Source organism: Bombina bombina, chromosome 3 (genome assembly GCF_027579735.1).
Source record: "Bombina bombina isolate aBomBom1 chromosome 3, aBomBom1.pri, whole genome shotgun sequence".
Classification (NCBI taxonomy): domain Eukaryota; kingdom Metazoa; phylum Chordata; class Amphibia; order Anura; family Bombinatoridae; genus Bombina; species Bombina bombina.
Window position 1 is genome coordinate 280973387 of NC_069501.1, and position 26951 is coordinate 281000337.

Below are 26951 nucleotides of genomic sequence, written 5' to 3' on the forward strand. Positions count from 1 at the left end.
TTGAGATCACAGTCCAGGTTGGAAGAACAAAAGAAGCCCCTTGAACTAAACGATGGTGATCTGTCCACCACGTCAGAGTGTGTCGAACAATCGGATTTAAAGATATTAACTGTGATATCTTTGTATAATCCCTGCACCACTGGTTCAGCATACAAAGCTGAAGAGGTCGCATGTGAAAACGAGCAAAGGGGATCGCGTCCGATGCAGCAGTCATAAGACCTAGAATTTCCATGCATAAGGCTACCGAAGGGAATGATTGAGACTGAAGGTTTCGACAAGCTGAAACCAATTTCAGACGTCTCTTGTCCGTCAGAGACAGTCATGGACACTGAATCTATTTGGAAACCTAAAAAGGTTACCCTTGTCTGAGGAATCAATTAACTCTTTGGTAAATTGATCCTCCAACCATGTTCTTGAAGAAATTACACAAGTCGATTCGTATGAAATTCAGCTAAATGTGAAGACTGAGCAAGTACCAAGATATCGTCCAAATAAGGAAATACCACAATACCCCGTTCTCTGATTACAGATAGCAGGGCACCGAGAACCTTTGAAAAAATCCTTGGAGCTGTTGCTAGGCCGAACCGCAGAGCCACAAATTGGTAATGCTTGTCTAGAAAAGAGAATCTCAGAAACCGATAGTGATCTGGATGAATCGGAATATGCAGATATGCATCCTGTAAATCTATTGTGGACATATAATGCCCTTGCTGAACAAAAGGCAGAATAGTCCTTATAGTTACCATTTTGAATGTTGGTATCCTTACATAACGATTCAATATTTTTAAATCCAGAACTGGTCTGAAGGAATTCTCCTTCTTTGGTACAATGAATAGATTGGAGTAAAACCCCAAACCCTGTTCCAGAACTGGAACTGGCACAATTAATCCAGCCAACTCTAGATCTGAAACACATTTCAGAAATGCTTGAGCCTTCACTGGATTTATTGGAATGCGAGAAAGAAAAAATCTTCTTGCAGGAGGCCTTACCTTGAAACCTATTCTGTACCCTTGTGAAACAATGTTCTGAATCCAAAGATTGTGAATCGAATTGATCCAGATTTCTTTGAAAAATCGTAATCTGCCCCCTACCAGCTGTGCTGGAATGAGGGCCGCACCTTCATGTGGACTTGGGAGCTGGCTTTTGCTTTCTAAAAGGCTTGGATTTATTCCAGACTGGAGATGGTTTCCAAACAGAAACTGTTCCTTTAGGGGAAGGATCAGGCTTCTGTTCCTTATTCTGACGAAAGGAACGAAAACGATTAGCAGCCCTATGTTTACCTTTAGATTTTTTATCCTGAGGTAAAAAAGTTCCTTTCCCCCCAGTAACAGTTGAAATAATAGAATCCAACTGGGAACCAAACAGTTTATTACCTTGAAAAGAAAGGGAAAGCAAAGTTGACTTAGAAGACATATCTGCATTCCAAGTTTTAAGCCATAAAGCTCTTCTAGCTAAAACAGCTAAAGACATATCTGACATCAACTCTGATATCAAAGATGGAATCACAAATAAAGTTATTAGCATGTTGAAGAAGTTTAACAATGCTATGAGTATTATGATCTGACACTTGTTGTGCCAAAGCCTCCAACCAAAAAGTGGAAGCTGCCGCAACATCAGCCAAAGAAATAGCAGGCCTAAGAAGATTACCTGAACATAAATAAGCTTTTCTTAGAAAGGAATCAATTTTTCTATCTAAAGGATCCTTAAAGGAAGTACTATCTGCCGTAGGAATAGTAGTACGTTTAGCGAGAGTAGAGATAGCCCCATCAACTTTAGGGATTTTGTACCAAAACTCTAATCTGTCAGATGGCACAGGATACAATTTCTTAAACCTTTTAGAAGGAGTAAATGAATTACCCAGATTATTCCATTCCCTAGAAATTACTTCAGAAATAGCATCAGGAACAGGAAAAACTTCCGGAATAACTGTAGGAGGTTTAAAAACCGAATTTAAACGCTTAGAAGTTTTAGTATCAAGAGGACTAGATTCCTCCATCTCTAATGCGATTAAAACTTCTTTAAGTAAAGAACGAATAAATTCCATTTTAAATAAATATGAAGATTTATCAGTGTCAATATCTGAGACAGAATCCTCTGAACCAGAAAAATCATCATCAGAAAGACAAATCAGAATGATGATGTTCATTTAAAAATTCATCTGAGAAATGATAAGTTTTAAAAGACCTTTTACGTTTACTGGAAGGAGGAATAACAGACATAGCCTTCCTAATAGATTTAGAAACAAAATCTCTTATATTAACAGGAACATCCTGAGAATTAGATGTTGATGGAACAGCAACAGGTAATGGTATATTACTAATGGAAATACTATCTGCATTAGCATGACATTCATCACAAACTACAGCCGGAGGGACAGATACCACAAGTTTACAGCAGATACACTTAACTTTGGTGGAACCAGCATCAGGCAGCGTTTTTCCAGAAGTAGCTTCTGATCCAGGGTCAATCTGAGACATCTTGCAATATGTAAGAGAAAAAACAACATATAAAGAAAAATCTATCAAATTCCTTAAAAGGCAGTTTCAGGAATGGGAAAAAATGCCAATGAACAAACCTCTAGCAACCAGAAGCAAATGAAAAATGAGACTTAAATAATGTGAGAAAAAAAGGTGGAGACAAAAATGACGCCCACATTTTTTGGCGCCAAAAAAGCCGCCCACATTATTGGCGCCCAAATGCTTTTGGCGCCAAGAATGACGCCACATCCGGTGACGCCGACATTTTTGGCGCAAAACGTCAAAAAAATGACGCAAATACAAACAACTTCCGGCGACAAGTATGACGCCGGAAATGACATAGAAATTTTTTGCGCCAAAAAAGTCCGCGCCAAGATTGACGCAATAAAATGAAGCATTTTCAGCCCCCGCGAGCCTAACAGCCCAAAGGGAAAAAAGTTAATTTTTAAGGTAAGAAAAAATGTCTTAATTCATATGCATTATCCCAAATAATGAAACTGACTGACTGAAATAAGGAATATTGATCATCCTGAATCAAGGCAAATAAATGTTTACACACATATATTTAGAACTTTATATAAAAGTGCCCAACCATAGCTTAGAGTGTCACAAAAAATAAGGCTTACTTACCCCAGGACACTCATCTACATGTAGTAGAAAGCCAAACCAGTACTGAAACGAGAATCAGTAGAGGTAATGGTATATAAGAGTATATCGTCGATCTGAAAAGGGAGGTAAGAGATGAATCTCTACGACCGATAACAGAGAACCTATGAAATAGATCCTGTAGAAGGAGACCATTGAATTCAAATAGGCAATACTCTCTTCACATCCCTCTGACATTCACTGCACACAGAGGAAAACCGGGCTCCAGCCTGCTGCGAAGCGCATATCAACGTAGAATCTAGCACAAACTTCACCACCACCATGGGAGTCAAAGTAAGTAAAACTGATTTGTCGGTGTGGTGAGGGGTGTATTTATAGGCATTTTGAGGTTTGGGAAACTTTGCCCCTCCTGGTAGGAATGTATATCCCATACGTCACTAGCTCATGGACTCTTGCTAATTACATGAAAGAAATCCCATTAGTAATTAAGATGATCCGTGGACTCGTGTTTAAAAAAAAAGAAATATATATACATACGCGCACACAGTCCAGACCTGAATATAATAGAGGCAATATGGGATCACCTGGACAGAGAAAGAAATAAAAGACATCCTAGAACCCAAAGAAGAACTGTGGGAAGTGCTGACAGAAGTCTGGTATAATATACCAGAAGATTACTTCAGGACAGTCTCCCCAAGAGAGTTTAAGATGTGCTTAGTGCCAAGGGTCACACTAAATACGGACTTTTGCCTGAAGAAGCCATCTTCTGAAAAACAAATTATGCTTACCCGATAATTTTCTTTTCTTCAGATGGAAAGAATCCACAGCTGCATTCATTACTTTTGGGAATTCAGAACCTGGCCACCAGGAGTAGGCAAAGACACCCCAGCCAAAGGCTTAAATATTCCTCCCACTTCCCTCATCCCCCAGTCATTATGCAGAGGGAACAAGGAACAGTACAAGGAACAGTAGAAGAAACATCAGGGTGAAAAGGTGCCAGAAGAACAAAAACAATAGACGCTAATTACATGAAAGAAAAGCTTCTTATAGGCCCTCAAACTGCAGCAGGACCCTCCATGTGAAAACAGCCTGAACTTCTAGCCAAAATAACTGCGCATCTGAGGCGCGAAATTAGGCCCCTCCCACCTCACTCCGGTGCTTGTGAGGCCTAAAGAAACACTCCCAAGTGTTTTCGTAATAGCCACGTGGATAACAACCCCTGAAAGAAACCCAAAGGAACCTTCAAAGTGTCTCAAAAAACAATTTTCAATAAAAAAAACATGTTTGCCCTGAAGTAGTGTCAACCAGCATGAACTAGCCCTGTTATGTAAGCTTGAAATTCCATACTTAGTCTCTGAATACAGCTTACCCTTCCCTCATGGGGATATCAACAGTGTTTCCTAGCATTATCACAGTCTTGTCTACAAATAAATGACTGAACATACCTTATTGCAGCCTAACCTGCAAACCGTTCCCCCCCCAACTGAAGTTCTCTTGTACTCCTCAGTCCTGTGTGGGAACAGCAGTGGATTTTAGTTACAACCTGCTAAAATCATCTTCCTCCCTACAGAAATCTTCATCTACATTCTGCTAGAGAGTAAATAGTACACACCGGTACCATTTAAAATAAACTCTTGCTTGTAGAAAATAAAAACTACAATTCTAACACCACATTCACTTTACCCTTCCGATTGCTTAGAGCCGGCAAAGAGAATGACTGGGGGTGGAGCTATATGGACAGCTCTGCTGTGTGCTCTCTTTGCCACTTCCTGTTGGGAAGGAGAATATCCCACAAGTAAAGGATGAATCTGTGGACTCGATACATCTTACAAGAGAAAAGCATTTTATTAAAAAACAAAACAAAAAAACTAATTGATTTGATCAACCCTGACTGCTTTGCATATTGTTAGTTATTAATGTTGATTACACATTTTGTATTTTAATAGTTTCTTTTTTAGATAGGCTGTCCATATTTCTATTTAAACTGTGACAATCACCATGAAAGCAGCAGAGAGCATTACCTAGCGCGCAGGAGAAAGCTACATTTCATTGAAAGACGTTAAATGACTCACTGTCTAATTAAAGCTTTCTTGTGAGGTGGATTCTTAAAAAACACTACTTTTCATGTACAGGTAGCCCTCAGTTTACGCCGGGGTTAGGTTCCAGATGGAATGGTTGTAAATCAAAACCGTTGTAAATTGAAACCCAGTTTATAATGTAAGTCAATGGGAAGTGAGGTAGATAGGTTCCAGGCCCCTCTCAAAATTGTCATAAGTAACACCCAATACATTATTTTAAAAGCTTTGAAATGAAGAATTTAAATGCTAGACAGCATTATAAACCTAATAAAATAATCACACAACACAGAATATATAATTAAACTAAGTTAAATGAACAAAAACATTTGCTAAATAGCATTATAAACCTAATAAAATAATCGCACAACACAGACTTCACTTGCATTTTTCTGCAAACAGTTCTTTCTATGCATTCCAATCTGGACTGGATTATAGACAGGAAGATCTTGTTCCTTTGAAATCTGCTCAATAGCTCAGGTCTGGTTAAACTGATAAATATCAGCTTGCATGGCTTTGCTGCAACACAAGCAGACAGCTCCACCTACTGGCTATTTTAATAAATGCACTGCTTCTCAATGCTTATCAATAGCAGTCACATGACTGGAAACAAAGGGTGTAAATTGAACCGTTGTAAAACGAGGGCCACCTGTATACGTTTCCACTTCAGCGCTAAACAAGCTTAAATGCATAAATCTATACTTTCACTTTTTTTTTATAAAAATTGTATGGCTATCCTTTTGTTACATAACTGAACATAATGCAGAATTAGGCAACATTTTAAACAATGTTTATGGTCAATAAGTAAATTCCATTTGGTTACATTTAAGTTTTACAAAACTGACACTTAACCGCATAAATGAGATACTTACATCTAAGCCCTACAACTTCCTGCTCTTCCTCATCTTCAAAATCATCTTCATCATCCTCAGATTCCTCCTCCTCTTCTTCATCTTCATCCTGTGTTGAATCTTCAGCATAATTCCTGTTAGAAACCAAGCAGAAAAGTTGACAAACCATTCAGGAACGTAATGTGTCAACACACTCAACAGTACTACATAGATACAGTGGGTACAATAAAGACAATTAGAGAAAGATTACTAGGACAGAAGGAAAACAAGGCCCTGTATATCCATAGAAAGAATACAATCTAAGGAGTAGTAAATGGACTACAGAAAATATAATTTATATTTACCTGATAAATTATTTTCTTTCTTGGCAGTGAGAGCCCACGAAACCTATTCATAGCTTATGGGAAATACTTCACCTGGCCACCAAAAAGCGGCAGACACCCAAAACTGAGCATTGAAATATCCCTCTTACTTCCCCTAACCTCCTCCCAGTAGTTCAAGCGGAGGATAAGGAACAGTAGAGAGAAAAATGGGTACAGATTTGCGATAAGACTGCCAGATCTACACTATTTTTAGGGCGGGTTAGTGGACTATCACTGCCAAGGAAGAAAATAAGACTAAGATACTCTGCTTCCCACACCTGGGATATGAACAGCAGAAATGACACAAAACAGAATTTATGCTTACCTGATAAATTACTTTCTCCAACGGTGTGTCCGGTCCACGGCATCATCCATTACTTGTGGGAAATGTTCTCCCCCACAGGGAAAGGCAAGGAGAGCACACAGCAAGAGCTGTCCATATAGCTCCCCCTCTGGCTCCGCCCCCCAGTCATTCGAACGACGGTTAGGAGAAAAAGGAGAAACTATAGGGTGCCGTGGTGACTGTAGAAATTTTTTTTCAACCTGATTAAAAAAAACCAGGGCGGGCAGTGGACCGTACACACCGTTGGAGAAAGTAATTTATCAGGTAAGCATAAATTCTGTTTTCTCCAACATTGGTGTGTCCGGTCCACGGCGTCATCCATTACTTGTGGGAACCAATACCAAAGCTTTAGGACACGGATGAAGGGAGGGAGCAAATCAGGTTACCTAAACGGAAGGCACCACGGCTTGCAAAACCTCTCTCCCAAAAACAGCCTCCGAAGAAGCAAAAATATCAAATTTGTAGAATTTGGCAAAAGTGTGCAGAGAAGACCAAGTCGCTGCCTTACATATCTGGTCAACAGAAGCCTCGTTCTTATAGGCCCATGTGGAAGCCACAGCCCTAGTAGAGTGAGCTGTGATACGGTCAGGAGGCTGCCGTCCGGCAGTCTCATAAGCCAAGCGGATAATGCTTTTCAGCCAGAAAGAGAGAGAGATAGAGGTAGCTTTTTGACCTCTCCTCTTACCAGAGTAAACGACAAACAAGGATGAGGTTTGTCTAAAATCTTTTGTTGCTTCTAAATAGAACTTTAAAGCACGAACAACATCTAAATTGTGTAATAAACGTTCCTTCTTTGAAACTGGATTCGGACACAAAGAAGGAACAACTATTTCCTGGTTGATGTTCTCGTTGGAAACAACTTTTGGAAGAAAACCAGGCTTAGTACGCAAAACAACCTTATCTGAATGGAACACCAGATAGGGTGGATCACACTGCAAAGCAGATAATTCAGAAACTCTTCTAGCAGAAGAAATAGCAACCAAAAACAGAACTTTCCAAGATAGTAACTTAATATCTATGGAATGCAAAGGTTCAAACGGAACCCCTTGAAGAACTGAAAGAACTAAATTTAGACTACAAGGAGGAGTCATGGGTCTGTAAACAGGCTTGATTCTAACCAAAGCCTGAACAAAAACTTGTACATCTGGCAAAGCTGCCAGTCGTTTGTGCAACAAGACGGATAATGCAGAAATCTGTCCTTTTAGAGAACTAGCTGACAATCCTTTATCCAAACCTTCTTGGAGAAAGGAGAGAATCTTTGGAATTTTAATCTTACTCCAGGAGAATCCTTTGGATTCACACCAACAGATATATTTTTTCCATATTTTATGGTAAATCCTTCTAGTCACAGGTTTTCTGGCTTGGACCAGAGTATCAATCACAGAATTTGAAAACCCACGCTTGGATAAAATCAAGCGTTCAATTTCCAAGCAGTCAGCTGCAGAGAAACTAGATTGGGATGTTCGAATGGACCTTGTACTAGAAGGTCCTGTCTCAAAGGTAGCTTCCATGGTGGAGACAATGACATTCACCAGGTCTGCATACCAAGTCCTGCGTGGCCACGCAGGAGCTATCAGAATCACAGAGGCCTTCTCCTGTTTGATCCTGGCTATGAGCCTGGGGAGGAGAGGAAACGGTGGAAACGCATATGCTAGGTTGAACGCCCAAGGCGCCACTAATGCATCCACTAGAGTCGCCTTGGGATCCCTGGATCTGGACCCGTAGCAAGGAATCTTGAAGTTCTGACGGGACGCCATTAGATCCATGTCTGGAATGCCCCATAATTGGGTTAACTGAACAAAGACCTCCGGATAGAATTCCCACTCCCCCGGATGGAAAGTCTGACGACTCAAATAGTCCGCCTCCCAGTTGTCTACTCCTGGGATGTGAATAGCAGATAGGCCTATCCTGTGGGAGGGCATGGACCTTACCCCCAGTGATGTCTGAAATAATTTCCTTCAATTCTGGCCCAAAAAGGGTCTTACCCTTGAAAGGAATATTCAGTAACTTAGTCTTGGACGACACGTCTGCCGACCAGGATTTTAGCCAAAGTGCCCTCCGCGCTACTATAGCAAAAAGTTTATCGCCGCCAATTTCTTTATTTGAAAGGCGGCATCCAATATAAAGGAATTAGCTAACTTTAATGCGTGAATTCTGTCCATGACTTCTTCATAGGAAGTCTTTCTGGAGCGACCTTTCTAGTTCTTCGAACCAAAAGGACGCCGCTGAAGTGACAGTAATAACACACGTAGCTGGTTGAAGGTTGAACCCTTGCTGAACAAAAATCTTTTTAAGCAATCCTTCCAATTTTTTATCCATTTTTATCCATAGGATCTTTGAAAGCGCAGCTGTCCTCTATAGGAATAGTTGTGCGCTTCGCTAGTGTTGAAACAGCTCCCTCAACCTTCGGGACCGTTTGCCATGCGTCCCTTCTAGGGTCTACTATGGGAAACATTTTCTTAAATATAGGAGGTGGGGCAAAGGGTACACCTGGCTTCTCCCACTCCTTTTCCACTATGTTCGCTACCCTCTTAGGTACTGGAAAAGAGTCGTCGTGCACTGGGACCTCTAAAAATTTGTCCAATTTGCACAACTTCTCTGGTACTACCATGGAATCACAGTCATCCAGAGTAGCTAATACCTCCTTAAGCAAAGCACGGAGATGTTCTAGCTTAAACTTAAATGCCACTAGATCAGGTTCTGCCTGTTGAGAAATTTTTCCTGAGTCTGAAATTTCACCCTCAGACAGCCCTTCCCTCACAGCCAATTCCGATTGATGTGAGGGTAAAATAGATAAGGCATCGTCAGCGTCTGATTGTTCATCCTTTTTATCTGTATTTAAAACTGAACAATCACGCTTTCTCTGAAAAACTGGCAGTTTGGATAAAAGATTTGCTATAGAATTATCCACTACTGCTGATAATTGTTGCATAGAAATAAGCACTGGCGCGCTAGGTGTCGCCTGCGCGGGCAAAGCTGGTGTAGACACAGAAGGAGAGGATGTAGAGCTATCCCCACTACCTTCATTAGATAAATCATCTTGGGCAACATTATCAAAAATAACAGCTGTCCTGATTTTGTTTGGACGCTATGGCGCAATTATCACAAACACTCGAAGGGGGAACCACATTTGTCTCTATACACACAGAACATAGGTTATCTGCTGGAACAGACATGTTAAACAGATTTAGGCAGGCAAACAATGCAATAAAAAACAGAATTTATGTTTACCTGATAAATTACTTTCTCCAACGGTGTGTCCGGTCCACGGCGTCATCCTTACTTGTGGGATATTCTCTTCCCCAACAGGAAATGGCAAAGAGCCCAGCAAAGCTGGTCACATGATCCCTCCTAGGCTCCGCCTTCCCCAGTCATTCGACCGACGTAAAGGAGGAATATTTGCATAGGAGAAACCATATGATACCGTGGTGACTGTAGTTAAAGAAAATAATCAGACCTGATTAAAAAACCAGGGCGGGCCGTGGACCGGACACACCGTTGGAGAAAGTAATTTATCAGGTAAAAATAAATTCTGTTTTCTCCAACATAGGTGTGTCCGGTCCACGGCGTCATCCTTACTTGTGGGAACCAATACCAAAGCTTTAGGACACGGATGAAGGGAGGGAGCAAATCAGGTCACCTAGATGGAAGGCACCACGGCTTGCAAAACCTTTCTCCCAAAAATAGCCTCAGAAGAAGCAAAAGTATCAAACTTATAAAATTTAGTAAAAGTGTGCAGTGAAGACCAAGTCGCTGCCTTACATACCTGATCCACAGAAGCCTCGTTCTTGAAGGCCCATGTGGAAGCCACAGCCCTAGTGGAATGAGCTGTGATTCTTTCAGGAGGCTGCCGTCCGGCAGTCTCGTAAGCCAATCTGATGATGCTTTTAATCCAAAAAGAGAGAGAGGTAGAAGTTGCTTTTTGACCTCTCCTTTTACCAGAATAAACAACAAACAAGGAAGATGTTTGTCTAAAATCCTTTGTAGCATCTAAATAGAATTTTAGAGCACGAACTACATCCAAATTGTGTAACAAACGTTCCTTCTTTGAAACTGGATTCGGACACAAAGAAGGCACGACTATCTCCTGGTTAATGTTTTTGTTAGAAACAACTTTCGGAAGAAAACCAGGTTTAGTACGCAGAACCACCTTATCTGCATGGAACACCAGATAAGGAGGAGAACACTGCAGAGCAGATAACTCTGAAACTCTTCTAGCAGAAGAAATTGCAACCAAAAACAAAACTTTCCAAGATAATAACTTAATATCAACGGAATGTAAGGGTTCAAACGGAACCCCCTGAAGAACTGAAAGAACTAAATTGAGACTCCAAGGAGGAGGCAAAGGTTTGTAAACAGGCTTGATTCTAACCAGAGCCTGAACAAAGGCTTGAACATCTGGCACAGCTGCCAGCTTTTTGTGAAGTAACACAGACAAGGCAGAAATCTGTCCTTTCAAAGAACTTGCAGATAATCCTTTCTCCAAACCCTCTTGAAGAAAGGATAGAATCTTAGGAATTTTTATCTTGTCCCAAGGGAATCCTTTAGATTCACACCAATAGATATATTTTTTCCATATTTTGTGGTAGATTTTTCTAGTTACAGGCTTTCTGGCCTGAACAAGAGTATCAATGACAGAATCTGAGAACCCTCGCTTTGATAAGATCAAGCGTTCAATCTCCAAGCAGTCAGTTGGAGTGAGACCAGATTCGGATGTTCGAACGGACCTTGAACAAGAAGGTCTCGTCTCAAAGGTAGCTTCCATGGTGGAGCCGATGACATATTCACCAGGTCTGCATACCAAGTCCTGCGTGGCCACGCAGGAGCTATCAAGATCACTGACGCCCTCTCCTGATTGATCCTGGCTACCAGCCTGGGGATGAGAGGAAACGGCGGGAATGCATAAGCTAGTTTGAAGGTCCAAGGTGCTACTAGTGCATCTACTAGAGTCGCCTTGGGATCCCTGGATCTGGACCCGTAGCAAGGAACCTTGAAGTTCTGACGAGAGGCCATCAGATCCATGTCTGGAATGCCCCACAGTTGAGTGATTTGGGCAAAGATGTCCGGATGGAGTTCCCACTCCCCCGGATGAAATGTCTGACGACTCAGAAAATCCGCTTCCCAGTTTTCCACTCCTGGAATGTGGATTGCAGACAAGTGGCAGGAGTGAGTCTCCGCCCATTGAATGATTTTGGTCACTTCTTCCATCGCCAGGGAACTCCTTGTTCCCCCCTGATGGTTGATGTACGCAACAGTCGTCATGTTGTCTGATTGAAACCGTATGAACTTGGTCTTTGCTAGCTGAGGCCAAGCCTTGAGAGCATTGAAAATCGCTCTCAGTTCCAGAATATTTATCGGGAGAGTAGATTCTTCCCGAGACCAAAGACCCTGCGCTTTCAGGGGTCCCCAGACCGCGCCCCAGCCCACTAGACTGGCGTCGGTCGTGACAATGACCCACTCTGGTCTGCAGAAGCTCATCCCCTGTGACAGGTTGTCCAGGGACAGCCACCAACTGAGTGAATCTCTGGTCCTCTGATCTACTTGTATCGTCGGAGACAAGTCTGTATAGTCCCCATTCCACTGACTGAGCATGCACAGTTGTAATGGTCTTAGATGAATTCACGCAAAAGGAACTATGTCCATTGCCGCTACCATCAAACCTATTACTTCCATGCACTGCGCTATGGAAGGAAGAGGAACAGAATGAAGTATTTGACAAGAGTTTAGAAGTTTTGATTTTCTGGCCTCTGTCAGAAAAATCCTCATTTCTAAAGAGTCTATTATTGTTCCCAAGAAGGGAACCCTTGTTGACGGAGATAGAGAACTTTTTTCTACGTTCACTTTCCACCCGTGAGATCTGAGAAAGGCCAGGACAATGTCCGTGTGGGCCTTTGCTTGTGGAAGGGACAACGCTTGAATCAGAATGTCGTCCAGGTAAGGTACTACTGCAATGCCCCTTGGTCTTAGCACCGCTAGAAGGGACCCTAGTACCTTTGTGAAAATTCTTGGAGCAGTGGCTAATCCGAACGGAAGTGCCACAAACTGGTAATGCTTGTCCAGGAATGCGAATCTTAGGAACCGATGATGTTCCTTGTGGATAGGAATATGTAGATACGCATCCTTTAAATCCACCGTGGTCATGAATTGACCTTCCTGGATGGAAGGAAGAATTGTTCGAATGGTTTCCATTTTGAACGATGGAACCTTGAGAAACTTGTTTAGGATCTTGAGATCTAAGATTGGTCTGAATGTTCCCTCTTTTTTGGGAACTACGAACAGATTGGAGTGGAACCCCATCCCTTGTTCTCCTAATGGAACAGGATGAATCACTCCCATTTTTAACAGGTCTTCTACACAATGTAAGAATGCCTGTCTTTTTATGTGGTCTGAAGACAATTGAGACCTGTGGAACCTCCCCCTTGGGGGAAGCCCCTTGAATTCCAGAAGATAACCTTGGGAGACTATTTCTAGCGCCCAAGGATCCAGAACATCTCTTGCCCAAGCCTGAGCGAAGAGAGAGAGTCTGCCCCCCACCAGATCCGGTCCCGGATCGGGGGCCAACATCTCATGCTGTCTTGGTAGCAGTGGCAGGTTTCTTGGCCTTTTTTTTCTTTTGTTCCAGCCTTGCATTGGCCTCCAGGCTGGCTTGGCTTGAGAAGTATTACCCTCTTGCTTAGAGGACGTAGCACTTGGGGCTGGTCCGTTTCTGCGAAAGGGACGAAAATTAGGTTTATTTTTGGTCTTGAAAGACCTATCCTGAGGAAGGGCGTGGCCCTTGCCCCCAGTGATATCAGAAATAATCTCTTTCAAGTCAGGGCCAAACAGCGTTTTCCCCTTGAAAGGAATGTTAAGCAATTTGTTCTTGGAAGACGCATCCGCTGACCAAGATTTTAGCCAAAGCGCTCTGCGCGCCACAATAGCAAAACCAGAATTTTTCGCCGCTAACCTAGCCAATTGCAAAGTGGCGTCTAGGGTGAAAGAATTAGCCAATTTGAGAGCATGAATTCTGTCCATAATCTCATAAGAAGAAGAATTATTATTGAGCGCCTTTTCTAGTTCATCGAACCAGAAACACGCTGCTGTAGTGACAGGAACAATGCATGAAATTGGTTGTAGAAGGTAACCTTGCTGAACAAACATCTTTTTAAGCAAACCCTCTAATTTTTTATCCATAGGATCTTTGAAAGCACAACTATCTTCTATGGGTATAGTGGTGCGTTTGTTTAGAGTAGAAACCGCCCCCTCGACCTTGGGGACTGTCTGCCATAAGTCCTTTCTGGGGTCGACCATAGGAAACAATTTCTTAAATATGGGGGGAGGGACGAAAGGTATACCGGGCCTTTCCCATTCTTTGTTTACAATGTCCGCCACCCGCTTGGGTATAGGAAAAGCTTCGGGGGGCCCCGGGACCTCTAAGAACTTGTCCATTTTACATAATTTCTCTGGAATGACCAAATTCTCACAATCATCCAGAGTAGATAACACCTCCTTAAGCAGAGCGCGGAGATGTTCCAATTTAAATGTAATCACATCAGGTTCTGCTTGTTGAGAAATTCTCCCTGAATCTGAAATTTCTCCCTCAGACAAAACCTCCCTGGCCCCCTCAGACTGGTGTAGGGGCACTTCAGAACCAATATCATCAGCGTCCTCATGCTCTTCAGTATTTTCTAAAACAGAGCAGTCGCGCTTTCGCTGATAAGTGGGCATTTTGGCTAAAATGTTTTTGATAGAATTATCCATTACAGCCGTTAATTGTTGCATAGTAAGGAGTATTGGCGCACTAGATGTACTAGGGGCCTCCTGTGTGGGCAAGACTGGCGTAGACGAAGGAGGGGATGATGCAGTACCATGCTTACTCCCCTCACTTGAGGAATCATCTTGGGCATCATTTTCTCTCAATTTTGTGTCACATAAATCACATCTATTTAAATGAGAAGGAACCTTGGCTTCCCCACATTCAGAACACAGTCTATCTGGTAGTTCAGACATGTTAAACAGGCATAAACTTGATAACAAAGTACAAAAAACGTTTTAAAATAAACCGTTACTGTCACTTTAAATTTTAAACTGAACACACTTTATTACTGCAATTGTGAAAAAGTATGAAGGAATTGTTCAAAATTCACCAAAATTTCACCACAGTGTCTTAAAGCCTTAAAAGTATTGCACACCAAATTTGGAAGCTTTAACCCTTAAAATAACGGAACCGGAGCCGTTTTTATATTTAACCCCTTTACAGTCCCTGGTATCTGCTTTGCTGAGACCCAACCAAGCCCAAAGGGGAATACGATACCAAATGACGCCTTCAGAAAGTCTTTTCTATGTATCAGAGCTCCTCACACATGCATCTGCATGTCATGCTTCCCAAAAACAAGTGCGCAATAGAGGCGCGAAAATGAGACTCTGCCTATGATTAGGGAAAGCCCCTAGAGAATAAGGTGTCCAATACAGTGCCTGCCGGTTATTTTACATAATTTCCAAGATTAAAATAATTCCTCAAGGCTATGGAGTATAAAATATGCTTATATATAAATCGATTTAGCCCAGAAAATGTCTACAGTCTTAAAAGCCCTTGTGAAGCCCTTTTTTTCTTTCTGTAATAAAAATGGCTTACCGGATCCCATAGGGAAAATGACAGCTTCCAGCATTACATCGTCTTGTTAGAATGTGTCATACCTCAAGCAGCAAAAGTCTGCTCACTGTTCCCCCAACTGAAGTTAATTCCTCTCAACAGTCCTGTGTGGAAACAGCCATCGATTTTAGTAACGGTTGCTAAAATCATTTTCCTCTTACAAACAGAAATCTTCATCTCTTTTCTGTTTCAGAGTAAATAGTACATACCAGCACTATTTTAAAATAACAAACTCTTGATTGAATAATAAAAACTACAGTTAAACACTAAAAAACTCTAAGCCATCTCCGTGGGGATGTTGCCTGTACAACGGCAAAGAGAATGACTGGGGAAGGCGGAGCCTAGGAGGGATCATGTGACCAGCTTTGCTGGGCTCTTTGCCATTTCCTGTTGGGGAAGAGAATATCCCACAAGTAAGGATGACGCCGTGGACCGGACACACCTATGTTGGAGAAACGATTTTAAACAAAAACGTTACTGTCTCTTTAAATAATAAAATGACATTTATTTCTGAATGTTCAAAAAACTATGAAGGCAATATCCGATTTTTCTGAAATTTGGACCCCAGTGTCTTAATGCTTAGAAAGTATTGCACAGCAAATATGGAGACTCTAGCTCTTAAAACAAGCAAACCGGAACCAATTGTTGGATTTAACCGTTTTTACACACCACAATCCCAGCTACAGCCTTGCTGCAGCTTTTTACCTTCCTTAGGGGTCACCATTCAAAGAAAAAAAGCCTTTTGGAGTCACTTTCTGAACCACAGGACCCTCTCACATGAATCTGCATGTACTGCCTTGAAATTCAACTGCACAGCTGAAGTGCCAAAATGAGGCTTCCTCCCTCAGCACACTAGAGTGAAGGGGCCTTCCTGACTAGATTTAGGTGTCTAAAACAAGCCAGATCAATAAAAAACGTTCCCAAGTGTATGTGAGCTTATAAAATATTTAAAATGGTATAATATTGTAATAAAAACCAATCGATTTAGCCCCTAACAGTGTCTACCAGCATAAAAAACAAAAAGGGGAAGCCTGTTATCTTTTTTGCTGAGGTGAAAGAAAAATGGCTTACCGTTTCCCCTGAGGGGAAAAATTACTGTCATCTAGCATTAGCCTGTGTTGTTAGAAGGAGACTAGTCATACCTGAAGCAGATGAGTCTGCAAACTGTTACCCCCAACTGAAGTTCTCTTGTTTCAACAGTCCTGCGTGGTAACAGTAATGGATTTTAGTTACTTGTGCTAAAATCATAGCCCTCTTAAACAGAAATCTTCATCACTTTTCTGTTAGAGTAAATAGTACAAGCCAGCACTATTTTAAAATAAACTCATGATAGAAGAATAAAAAACTACAACTACACCACAAACTCCTCGCCATCCCCGTGGTAGATGCTACTTGTTCAGAGCGGCAAGGAGAATGACTAGGGGGCGGAGCTATATGGACAGCTCTTGCTGTGTGCTCTCCTTGCCTTTCCCTGTGGGGGAGAACATTTCCCACAAGTAATGGATGACACCGTGGACCGGACACACCAATGTTGGAGAAAAATAGTTTTCTAACCATGTTAGAATTCGAGAGTTCTACATCGCAAGAGAAATGCATCTTCCCCCCCAATGATAGAAATAAGCCACATTGTCTGACTGAAAAACAAATTATGCTTACTAGATAATTTCATTTCCTTCTGTATGAGCAGAGTCCACGGCTTCATTCTTTACTGTTGGGAAATACTGAACATGGTCACTAGAAGGAGCCAGACCCTAGCCAAAGGCTTAAATACCTCTCCTACTTCCCCCATCCCCCAGTCATTCTGCTGAGGGAACAAGGAACAGTAGAAGAAATATCAGGGTATAAAGGGTGCCAGAAGAAAAAACATAATTTATGTAAGAACTTACCTGATAAATTCATTTCTTTCATATTAGCAAGAGTCCATGAGCTAGTGACATATGGGATATACATTCCTACCAGGAGGGGCAAAGTTTCCCAAACCTCAAAATGCCTATAAATACACCCCTCACCACACCCACAAATCAGTTTAACGAATAGCCAAGAAGTGGGGTGATAAGAAAAAAGTGCAAAAGCATAAAAAACAAGGAATTGGAATAATTGTGCTTTATACAAAAAAATCAAAACCACCACAAAAAAGGGTGGGCCTCATGGACTCTTGCTAATATGAAAGAAATGAATTTATCAGGTAAGTTCTTACATAAATTATGTTTTCTTTCATGTAATTAGCAAGAGTCCATGAGCTAGTGACATATGGGATAATGACTACCCAAGATGTGGATCTTCCACGCAAGAGTCACTAGAGAGGGAGGGATAAAATAAAGACAGCCAATTCCGCTGAAAAATAATCCACACCCAAAATAAAGTTTAAATCTTATAATGAAGAAAACTGAAATTATAAGCAAAAGAATCAAACTGAAACAGCTGCCTGAAGTATTTTTCTACCAAAAACTGCTTCAGAAGAAGAATACACATCAAAATGGTAGAATTTAGTAAAAGTGTGCAAAGAAGACCAAGTTGCTGCTTTGCAAATCTGATCAATCGAAGCTTCATTCCTAAACGCCCAGGAAGTAGAAACTGACCTAGTAGAATGAGCTGTAATCCTTTGAGGCGGAGATTTACCCGACTCGACATAAGCATGATGAATTAAAGATTTCAACCAAGATGCCAAAGAAATGGCAGAGGCCTTCTGACCTTTCCTAGAACCGGAAAAGATAACAAATAGACTAGAAGTCTTTCGGAAATTCTTAGTAGCTTCAACATAATATTTCAAAGCTCTAACTACATCCAAAGAATGCAATGATCTCTCCTTAGAATTCTTAGGATTAGGACATAATGAAGGAACCACAATTTCTCTACTAATGTTGTTAGAATTCACAACCTTAGATAAAAATTTAAAAGAAGTTCGCAACACCGCCTTATCCTGATGGAAAATCAGAAAAGGAGATTCACAAGAAAGAGCAGATAATTCAGAAACTCTTCTAGCAGAAGAGATGGCCAAAAGAAAACAAAACTTTCCAAGAAAGTAATTTAATGTCCAGTGAATGCATAGGTTCAAACGGAAGAGCTTGAAGAGCCCCCAGAACCAAATTCAAACGCCAAGGAGGAGAAATTGACTTAACAGGTTTTATACGAACCAAAGCTTCTACAAAACAATGAATATCAGGAAGAATAGCAATCCTTCTGTGAAAAAGAACAGAAAGAGCAGAGATTTGTCCTTTCAAGGAACTTGCAGACAAACCTTTATCTAAACCATCCTGAAGAAACTGAAAAATTCTCGGAATTCTAAAAGAATGCCAGGAAAAATGATGAGAAAGACACCAAGAAATGTAAGTCTTCCAGACTCAATAATATATCTTCCTAGATACAGATCTACGAGCCTGCAACATAGTATTAATCACAGAGTCAGAGAAACCTCTTTGACTAAGAATCAAGCGTTCAATCTCCATACCTTTAAATTTAAGGATTTGAGATCCTGATGGTAAAAAAGGACCTTGTGACAGAAAGACTGGTCTTAACGGAAGAGTCCATGGTTGGCAAGAAGCCATGCGGACAAGATCCGTATACCAAAACTTGTGAGACCATGCTGGAGCCACCAGCAGAAAAAACGAGCATTCCTTCAGAATCTTGGAGATTACTCTTGGAAGAAGAACTAGAGGCGGAAAGATATAGGCAGGATGATACTTCCAAGGAAGTGACAATGCATCCACTGCTTCCGCCTGAGAATCCCTGGATCTGGACAGATACCTGGGAAGTTTCTTGTTTAGATGAGAAGCCATCAGATCTATTTCTGGAAGTCCCCACATTTGAACAATCTGAAGAAACACCTCTGGGTGAAGAGACCATTCGCTCGGATGTAACGTTTGGCGACTGAGATAATCCGCTTTCCAATTGTCAATACCTGGGATATGAACCGCAGAGATTAGACAGGAGCTGGATTCCGCCCATACCAGTATTCGAGATACTTCTTTCATAGCCAGAGGACTGAGTCCCTCCTTGATGATTGACAGTTGTGACATTGTCTGTCTGAAAACAAATGAACGATTCTCTCTTTAGAAGAGGCCATGACTGAAGAGCTTCTGAAAATTGCACGGAGTTCCAAAATATTGATTGGTAATCTCACCTCCTGAGATTTCCCAAACCCCTTGTGTTGTCAGAAACTCCCATACAGCTCCCCAACCTGTCAGACTTGCACCTGTTGAGATCACAGTCCAGGTTGGAAGAAAAAAAGAAGCCCCCTGAACTAAACGATGGTGGTCTGTACCACGTCAGAGGGTGTCGAACAATCAGTTTTAAAGATATTAAATGAGATATCTTTGTATAATCCCGGCACCACTGGTTCAGCATACAGAGCTGAAGAGGTTGCATGTGAAAATGAGCAAAGGGGAACACGTCCAATGCAGCAGTCATAAGAACCTAGAATTTCCATGCATAAGGCTACCGAAGGGAATGATTGAGGCTGAAGGTTTTGATAAGCTGAAACCAATTTCAGACGTCTCCTGACCAACAGAGACAGAGTCATGGACACTGAATCTATCCGGAAATCTAAAAAACATAATTTATGTAAGAACTTACCTGATAAATTCATTTCTTTCATATTAGCAAGAGTCCATGAGCTAGTGACGTATGGGATATACATTCCTACCAGGAGGGGCAAAGTTTCCCAAACCTCAAAATGCCTATAAATACACCCCTCACCACACCCACAAATCAGTTTAACGAATAGCCAAGAAGTGGGGTGATAAAAAAGTGCGAAAGCATATAAAATAAGGAATTGGAATAAATTGTGCTTTATACAAAATCATAACCACCACAAAAAAAGGGCGGGCCTCATGGACTCTTGCTAATATGAAAGAAATGAATTTATCAGGTAAGTTCTTACATAAATTATGTTTTCTTTCATGTAATTAGCAAGAGTCCATGAGCTAGTGACGTATGGGATAATGACTACCCAAGATGTGGATCTTTCCACACAAGAGTCACTAGAGAGGGAGGGATAAAATAAAGACAGCCAATTCCTGCTGAAAATAATCCACACCCAAAATAAAGTTTAACGAAAAACATAAGCAGAAGATTCAAACTGAAACCGCTGCCTGAAGTACTTTTCTACCAAAAACTGCTTCAGAAGAAGAAAATACATCAAAATGGTAGAATTTAGTAAAAGTATGCAAAGAGGACCAAGTTGCTGCTTTGCAAATCTGGTCAACCGAAGCTTCATTCCTAAACGCCCAGGAAGTAGAAACTGACCTAGTAGAATGAGCTGTAATTCTCTGAGGCGGAGTTTTACCCGACTCAACATAGGCAAGATGAATTAAAGATTTTAACCAAGATGCCAAAGAAATGGCAGAAGCTTTCTGGCCTTTTCTAGAACCGGAAAAGATAACAAATAGACTAGAAGTCTTACGGAAAGATTTCGTAGCTTCAACATAATATTTCAAAGCTCTAACAACATCCAAAGAATGCAACGATTTCTCCCTAGAATTCTTAGGATTAGGACATAATGAAGGAACCACAATTTCTCTACTAATGTTGTTGGAATTCACAACTTTAGGTAAAAATTCAAAAGAAGTTCGCAACACCGCCTTATCCTGATGAAAAATCAGAAAAGGAGACTCACAAGAAAGAGCAGATAATTCAGAAACTCTTCTGGCAGAAGAGATGGCCAAAAGGAACAAAACTTTCCAAGAAAGTAATTTAATGTCCAATGAATGCATAGGTTCAAACGGAGGAGCTTGAAGAGCTCCCAGAACCAAATTCAAACTCCAAGGAGGAGAAATTGACTTAATGACAGGTTTTATACGAACCAAAGCTTGTACAAAACAATGAATATCAGGAAGAATAGCAATCTTTCTGTGAAAAAGAACAGAAAGAGCAGAGATTTGTCCTTTCAAAGAACTTGCGGACAAACCCTTATCTAAACCATCCTGAAGAAACTGTAAAATTCTCGGTATTCTAAAAGAATGCCAAGAAAAATGATGAGAAAGACACCAAGAAATATAAGTCTTCCAGACTCTATAATATATCTCTCGAGATACAGATTTACGAGCCTGTAACATAGTATTAATCACAGAGTCAGTGAAACCTCTTTGACCAAGAATCAAGCGTTCAATCTCCATACCTTTAAATTTAAGGATTTCAGATCCTGATGGAAAAAAGGACCTTGTGACAGAAGGTCTGGTCTTAACGGAAGAGTCCACGGTTGGCAAGAGGCCATCCGGACAAGATCCGCATACCAAAACCTGTGAGGCCATGCCGGGGCTACCAGCAGAACAAACGAGCATTCCTTCAGAATCTTGGAGATTACACTTGGAAGAAGAACTAGAGGCGGAAAGATATAGGCAGGATGATACTTCCAAGGAAGTGATAATGCATCCACTGCCTGCGCCTGAGGATCCCGGGATCTGGACAGATACCTGGGAAGTTTCTTGTTTAGATGGGACGCCATCAGATCTATTTCTGGAAGTTCCCACATTTGAACAATCTGAAGAAATACCTCTGGGTGAAGAGACCATTCGCCCGGATGTAACGTTTGGCGACTGAGATAATCCGCTTCCCAATTGTCTATACCTGGGATATGAACCGCAGAGATTAGACAGGAGCTGGATTCCGCCCAAACCAAAATTCGAGATACTTCTTTCATAGCCAGAGGACTGTGAGTCCCTCCTTGATGATTGATGTATGCCACAGTTGTGACATTGTCCGTCTGAAAACAAATGAACGATTCTCTCTTCAGAAGAGGCCAAAACTGAAGAGCTCTGAAAATTGCACGGAGTTCCAAAATATTGATCGGTAATCTCACCTCCTGAGATTCCCAAACTCCTTGTGCCGTCAGAGATCCCCACACAGCTCCCCAACCTGTGAGACTTGCATCTGTTGAAATTACAGTCCAGGTCGGAAGCACAAAAGAAGCCCCCTGAATTAAACGATGGTGATCTGTCCACCATGTTAGAGAGTGTCGAACAATCGGTTTTAAAGATATTGTTTGAGATATCTTCGTGTAATCCTTGCACCATTGCTTCAGCATACAGAGCTGAAGAGGTCGCATGTGAAAACGAGCAAAGGGGATCGCGTCCGATGCAGCAGTCATAAGACCTAGAATTTCCATGCATAAGGCTACCGAAGGGAATGATTGTGACTGAAGGTTTCGACAAGCTGCAATCAATTTTAGACGTCTCTTGTCTGTTAAAGACAGAGTCATGGACACTGAATCCATCTGGAAACCCAGAAAGGTTACCCTTGTCTGAGGAATCAAAGAACTTTTTGGTAAATTGATCCTCCAACCATGATCTTGAAGAAACAACACAAGTCGATTCGTATGAGATTCTGCTAAATGGAAAGACTGAGCAAGTACCAAGATATCGTCCAAATAAGGAAATACCACAATACCCTGTTCTCTGATTACAGACAGAAGGGCACCGAGAACCTTTGTAAAAATTCTTGGAGCTGTAGCTAGGCCAAACGGCAGAGCCACAAACTGGTAATGCTTGTCCAGAAAAGAGAATCTCAGGAACTGATAATGATCTGGATGAATCGGAATATGCAGATATGCATCCTGTAAATCTATTGTGGACATATAATTCCCTTGCTGAACAAAAGGCAAGATAGTCCTTACAGTTACCATCTTGAACGTTGGTATCCTTACATAACGATTCAATATTTTTAGATCCAGAACTGGTCTGAAGGAATTCTCCTTCTTTGGTACAATGAAGAGATTTGAATAAAACCCCATCCCCTGTTCCGGAAATGGAACTGGCATAATTACTCCAGTCAACTCTAGATCTGAAACACATTTCAGAAATGCTTGAGCTTTTACTGGATTTACTGGGACACGGGAAAGAAAAAATCTCTTTGCAGGAGGTCTCATCTTGAAACCAATTCTGTACCCTTCTGAAACAATGCTCTGAATCCAAAGATTGTGAACAGAATTGATCCAAATTTCCTTGAAAAAACGTAACCTGCCCCCTACCAGCTGAGCTGGAATGAGGGCCGCACCTTCATGTGGACTTAGAAGCAGGCTTTGCCTTTCTAGCTGGCTTGGATTTATTCCAGACTGGAGATGGTTTCCAAACTGAAACTGCTCCTGAGGATGAAGGATCAGGCTTTTGTTCTTTGTTGAAACGAAAGGAACGAAAACGATTATTAGCCCTGTTTTTACCTTTAGATTTTTTATCCTGTGGTAAAAAAGTTCCTTTCCCACCAGTAACAGTTGAAATAATGGAATCCAACTGAGAACCAAAAATTTGTTACCCTGGAAAGAAATGGAAAGTAAAGTTGATTTAGAAGCCATATCAGCATTCCAAGTTTTAAGCCATAAAGCTCTTCTAGCTAAAATAGCTAGAGACATAAACCTGACAACTCTGATAATATCAAAAATAGCATCACAGATAAAATTATTAGCATGCTGAAGAAGAATAATAATATCATGAGAATCACGATGTGTTACTTGTTGCGCTAAAGTTTCCAACCAAAAAGTTGAAGCTGCAGCAACATCAGCCAAAGATATAGCAGGTCTAAGAAGATTACCTGAACACAGATAAGCTTTTCTTAGAAAGGATTCAATTTTCCTATCTAGAGGATCCTTAAACGAAGTACCATCTGACGTAGGAATAGTAGTACGTTTAGCAAGGGTAGAAATAGCCCCATCAACTTTAGGGATCTTGTCCCAAAATTCTAATCTGTCAGACGGCACAGGATATAAATGTTTAAAACGTTTAGAAGGAGTAAATGAATTACCCAATTTATCCCATTCCTTGGAAATTACTGCAGAAATAGCATTAGGAACAGGAAAAACTTCTGGAATAACCACAGGAGCTTTAAATACCTTATCCAAACGTTTAGAATAAGTATCAAGAGGACCAGAATCCTCTATTTCTAAAGCAATTAGTACTTCTTTAAGTAAAGAACGAATAAATTCCATTTTAAATAAATATGAAGATTTATCAGCATCAACCTCTGAGACAGAATCCTCTGAACCAGAGGAGTCATCAGAATGATGATGTTCATTTAAAAATTCATCTGTAGGGAGAGAAGTTTTAAAAGATTTTTTACATTTACTAGAAGGAGAAATAACAGACATAGCCTTCTTTATGGATTCAGAAACAAAATCTCTTATATTATCAGGAACATTCTGCACCTTAGATGTTGAAGGAACTGCAACAGGCAATGGTACTTTACTAAAGGAAATATTATCTGCTTTAACAAGTTTGTCATGACAATCAATACAAACAACAGCTGGAGGAATAGCTACCAAAAGTTTACAGCAGATACACTTAGCTTTGGTAGATTCAGCACTAGACAGCGATTTTCCTGTAGTATCTTCTGACTCAGATGCAACGTGGGACATCTTGCAATATGTAAGAGAAAAAACAACATATATATAAAGCAAAATTGATCAAATTCCTTAAATGACAGTTTCAGGAATGGGAATAAATGCCAAAGAACAAGCTTCTAGCAACCAGAAGCAATAAAAAATGAGACTAAAATAATGTGGAGACAAAAGCGACGCCCATATTTTTTCGCGCCAAATAAGACGCCCACATTATTTGGCGCCTAAATGCTTTTGGCGCCAAAAATAACGCCACATCCGGAACGCCGACATTTTTGGCGCAAAATAACGTCAAAAAAATGACGCAACTTCCGGCGACACGTATGGCGCCGGAAACGGAAATAGAATTTTTGCGCCAAAAGAGTCCGCGCCAAGAATGACGCAATAAAATGAAGCATTTTCAGCCCACAGGGAAGAGTCAAATTTTTTGAAGGTAAGAAAAAATTATTAAATCAAATGCATTATCCCAAATATGAAACCGACTGTCTGAAAATAAGGAAAGTTGAACATTCTGAGTCAAGGCAAATAAATGTTTGAATACATATATTTAGAACTTTATAAACAAAGTGCCCAACCATAGCTTAGAGTGTCACAGAAAATAAGATTTACTTACCCCAGGACACTCATCTACATGTTTGTAGAAAGCCAAACCAGTACTGAAACGAGAATCAGCAGAGGTAATGGTATATATAAGAGTATATCGTCGATCTGAAAAGGGAGGTAAGAGATGAATCTCTACGAACGATAACAGAGAACCTATGAAATAGACCCCGTAGAAGGAGATCACTGCATTCAAATAGGCAATACTCTCCTCACATCCCTCTGACATTCACTGCACGCTGAGAGGAAAACCGGGCTCCAACTTGCTGCGGAGCGCATATCAACGTAGAATCTAGCACAAACTTACTTCACCACCTCCATCGGAGGCAAAGTTTGTAAAACTGAATTGTGGGTGTGGTGAGGGGTGTATTTATAGGCATTTTGAGGTTTGGGAAACTTTGCCCCTCCTGGTAGGAATGTATATCCCATACGTCACTAGCTCATGGACTCTTGCTAATTACATGAAAGAAAAAGGTTACTCTTGTCTGAGGAATCAACAAACTGATTGGTTAATTGATCCTCCAACCATGTTCTTGAAGAAACAACACTCATAAAAAGCTGGAAAGGATCTTTCCATTGAAAATGAGCAAAGGGAATTGAATCCAATGCTGTTAAAACTTCTATGCATATATAGCAACTGAAGGAAATAATAGAGACTAAAGGTACCGACAGACGGAACCCAATACAAATTGTCCCTTGTCTGATAGAGACAAAGATAGTGACATAAACCATCTGGAAACCTAAAAAAAAAGGTGACCCTTGCGTGAGGAATTAAGAGCTTTTGAAAAAAGATCCTCTAACTATGTCCTGAAGAGCAAGTGAAACATATGAGAATCCGCATCCTCAGGAAATAATGAAGAATACGCATTTATTGTATCTAAAGAAAACAAATAATGCTATCAATGACCACAAAAAGGCAAAATAGTTTGAATAAAATCCAAAACCCAGTTCCTAGAAAAGGAACTGGAATAAAAACCCCAGAAGATTCCAGGTCTGAGCAGCGCTTGAACCCCATGGGTACCCAGCCATGCCTCAACAGTATCCAAAATATATAGGACAGAAACACACTGAAAGAAAGTGTTAGCCTTACTGGAATAAAATAAAAGAAATTTGGACCAAATAGAACCAAATAAATTTCAAAGAAGTCTTAACCTGCCCCTTACCAGCCAAGCTGGAATACGGCATGTGCATCGCAACATTAGGGAGCTAATTTCGAACCCCAATTAAAAACATGTTACTTGGGAAAGAACTCAGGATTCGTTCCTTAATAAGAACAACCAAACTAGTATAAGCTTAAAGTTTTAGTCTTAGAACTCAATCTTGAAGCCCATAGTAACAGTTAAGAATTGAATCCAATTATAATTGATTATCTTAGAACAAAAGAAGTATGGATTTTTTTTTTTATTTATTTTTTTTAAAAATCACAGAATTCTTCTAGCTAAAATAGCTAAAGACATAGATTAACCCTCATTTGCGAATATATTCAATAAAATGAAGACACAAATGAAATCATTAGCATGATAGTCCAGTTTAAAGGACCAGTCAAAAACATAATGCTTACCTGATAAATTCCTTTCTCCTGTAGTGTAGTCAGTCCACGGGTCATCCATTACTTATGGGATATTAACTCCTCCCCAACAGGAAGTGCAAGAGGATCACCCAAGCAGAGCTGCTATATAGCTC

At 40.8% G+C, this 26951-nt stretch overlaps 1 protein-coding gene across 1 annotated transcript in view; it reads right to left on the bottom strand.

The window, feature by feature from the left end:
- BAZ1B (bromodomain adjacent to zinc finger domain 1B) overlaps window positions 1–26951 on the bottom strand; it is a gene marked incomplete in the record, with an annotated part of 470974 nt that overhangs the window by 64970 nt on the left and 379053 nt on the right. Inside the window, 1 exon segment of the mRNA XM_053706318.1 lies at window positions 6031–6143. Coding sequence (XP_053562293.1) covers window positions 6031–6143 — 113 coding nt within the window.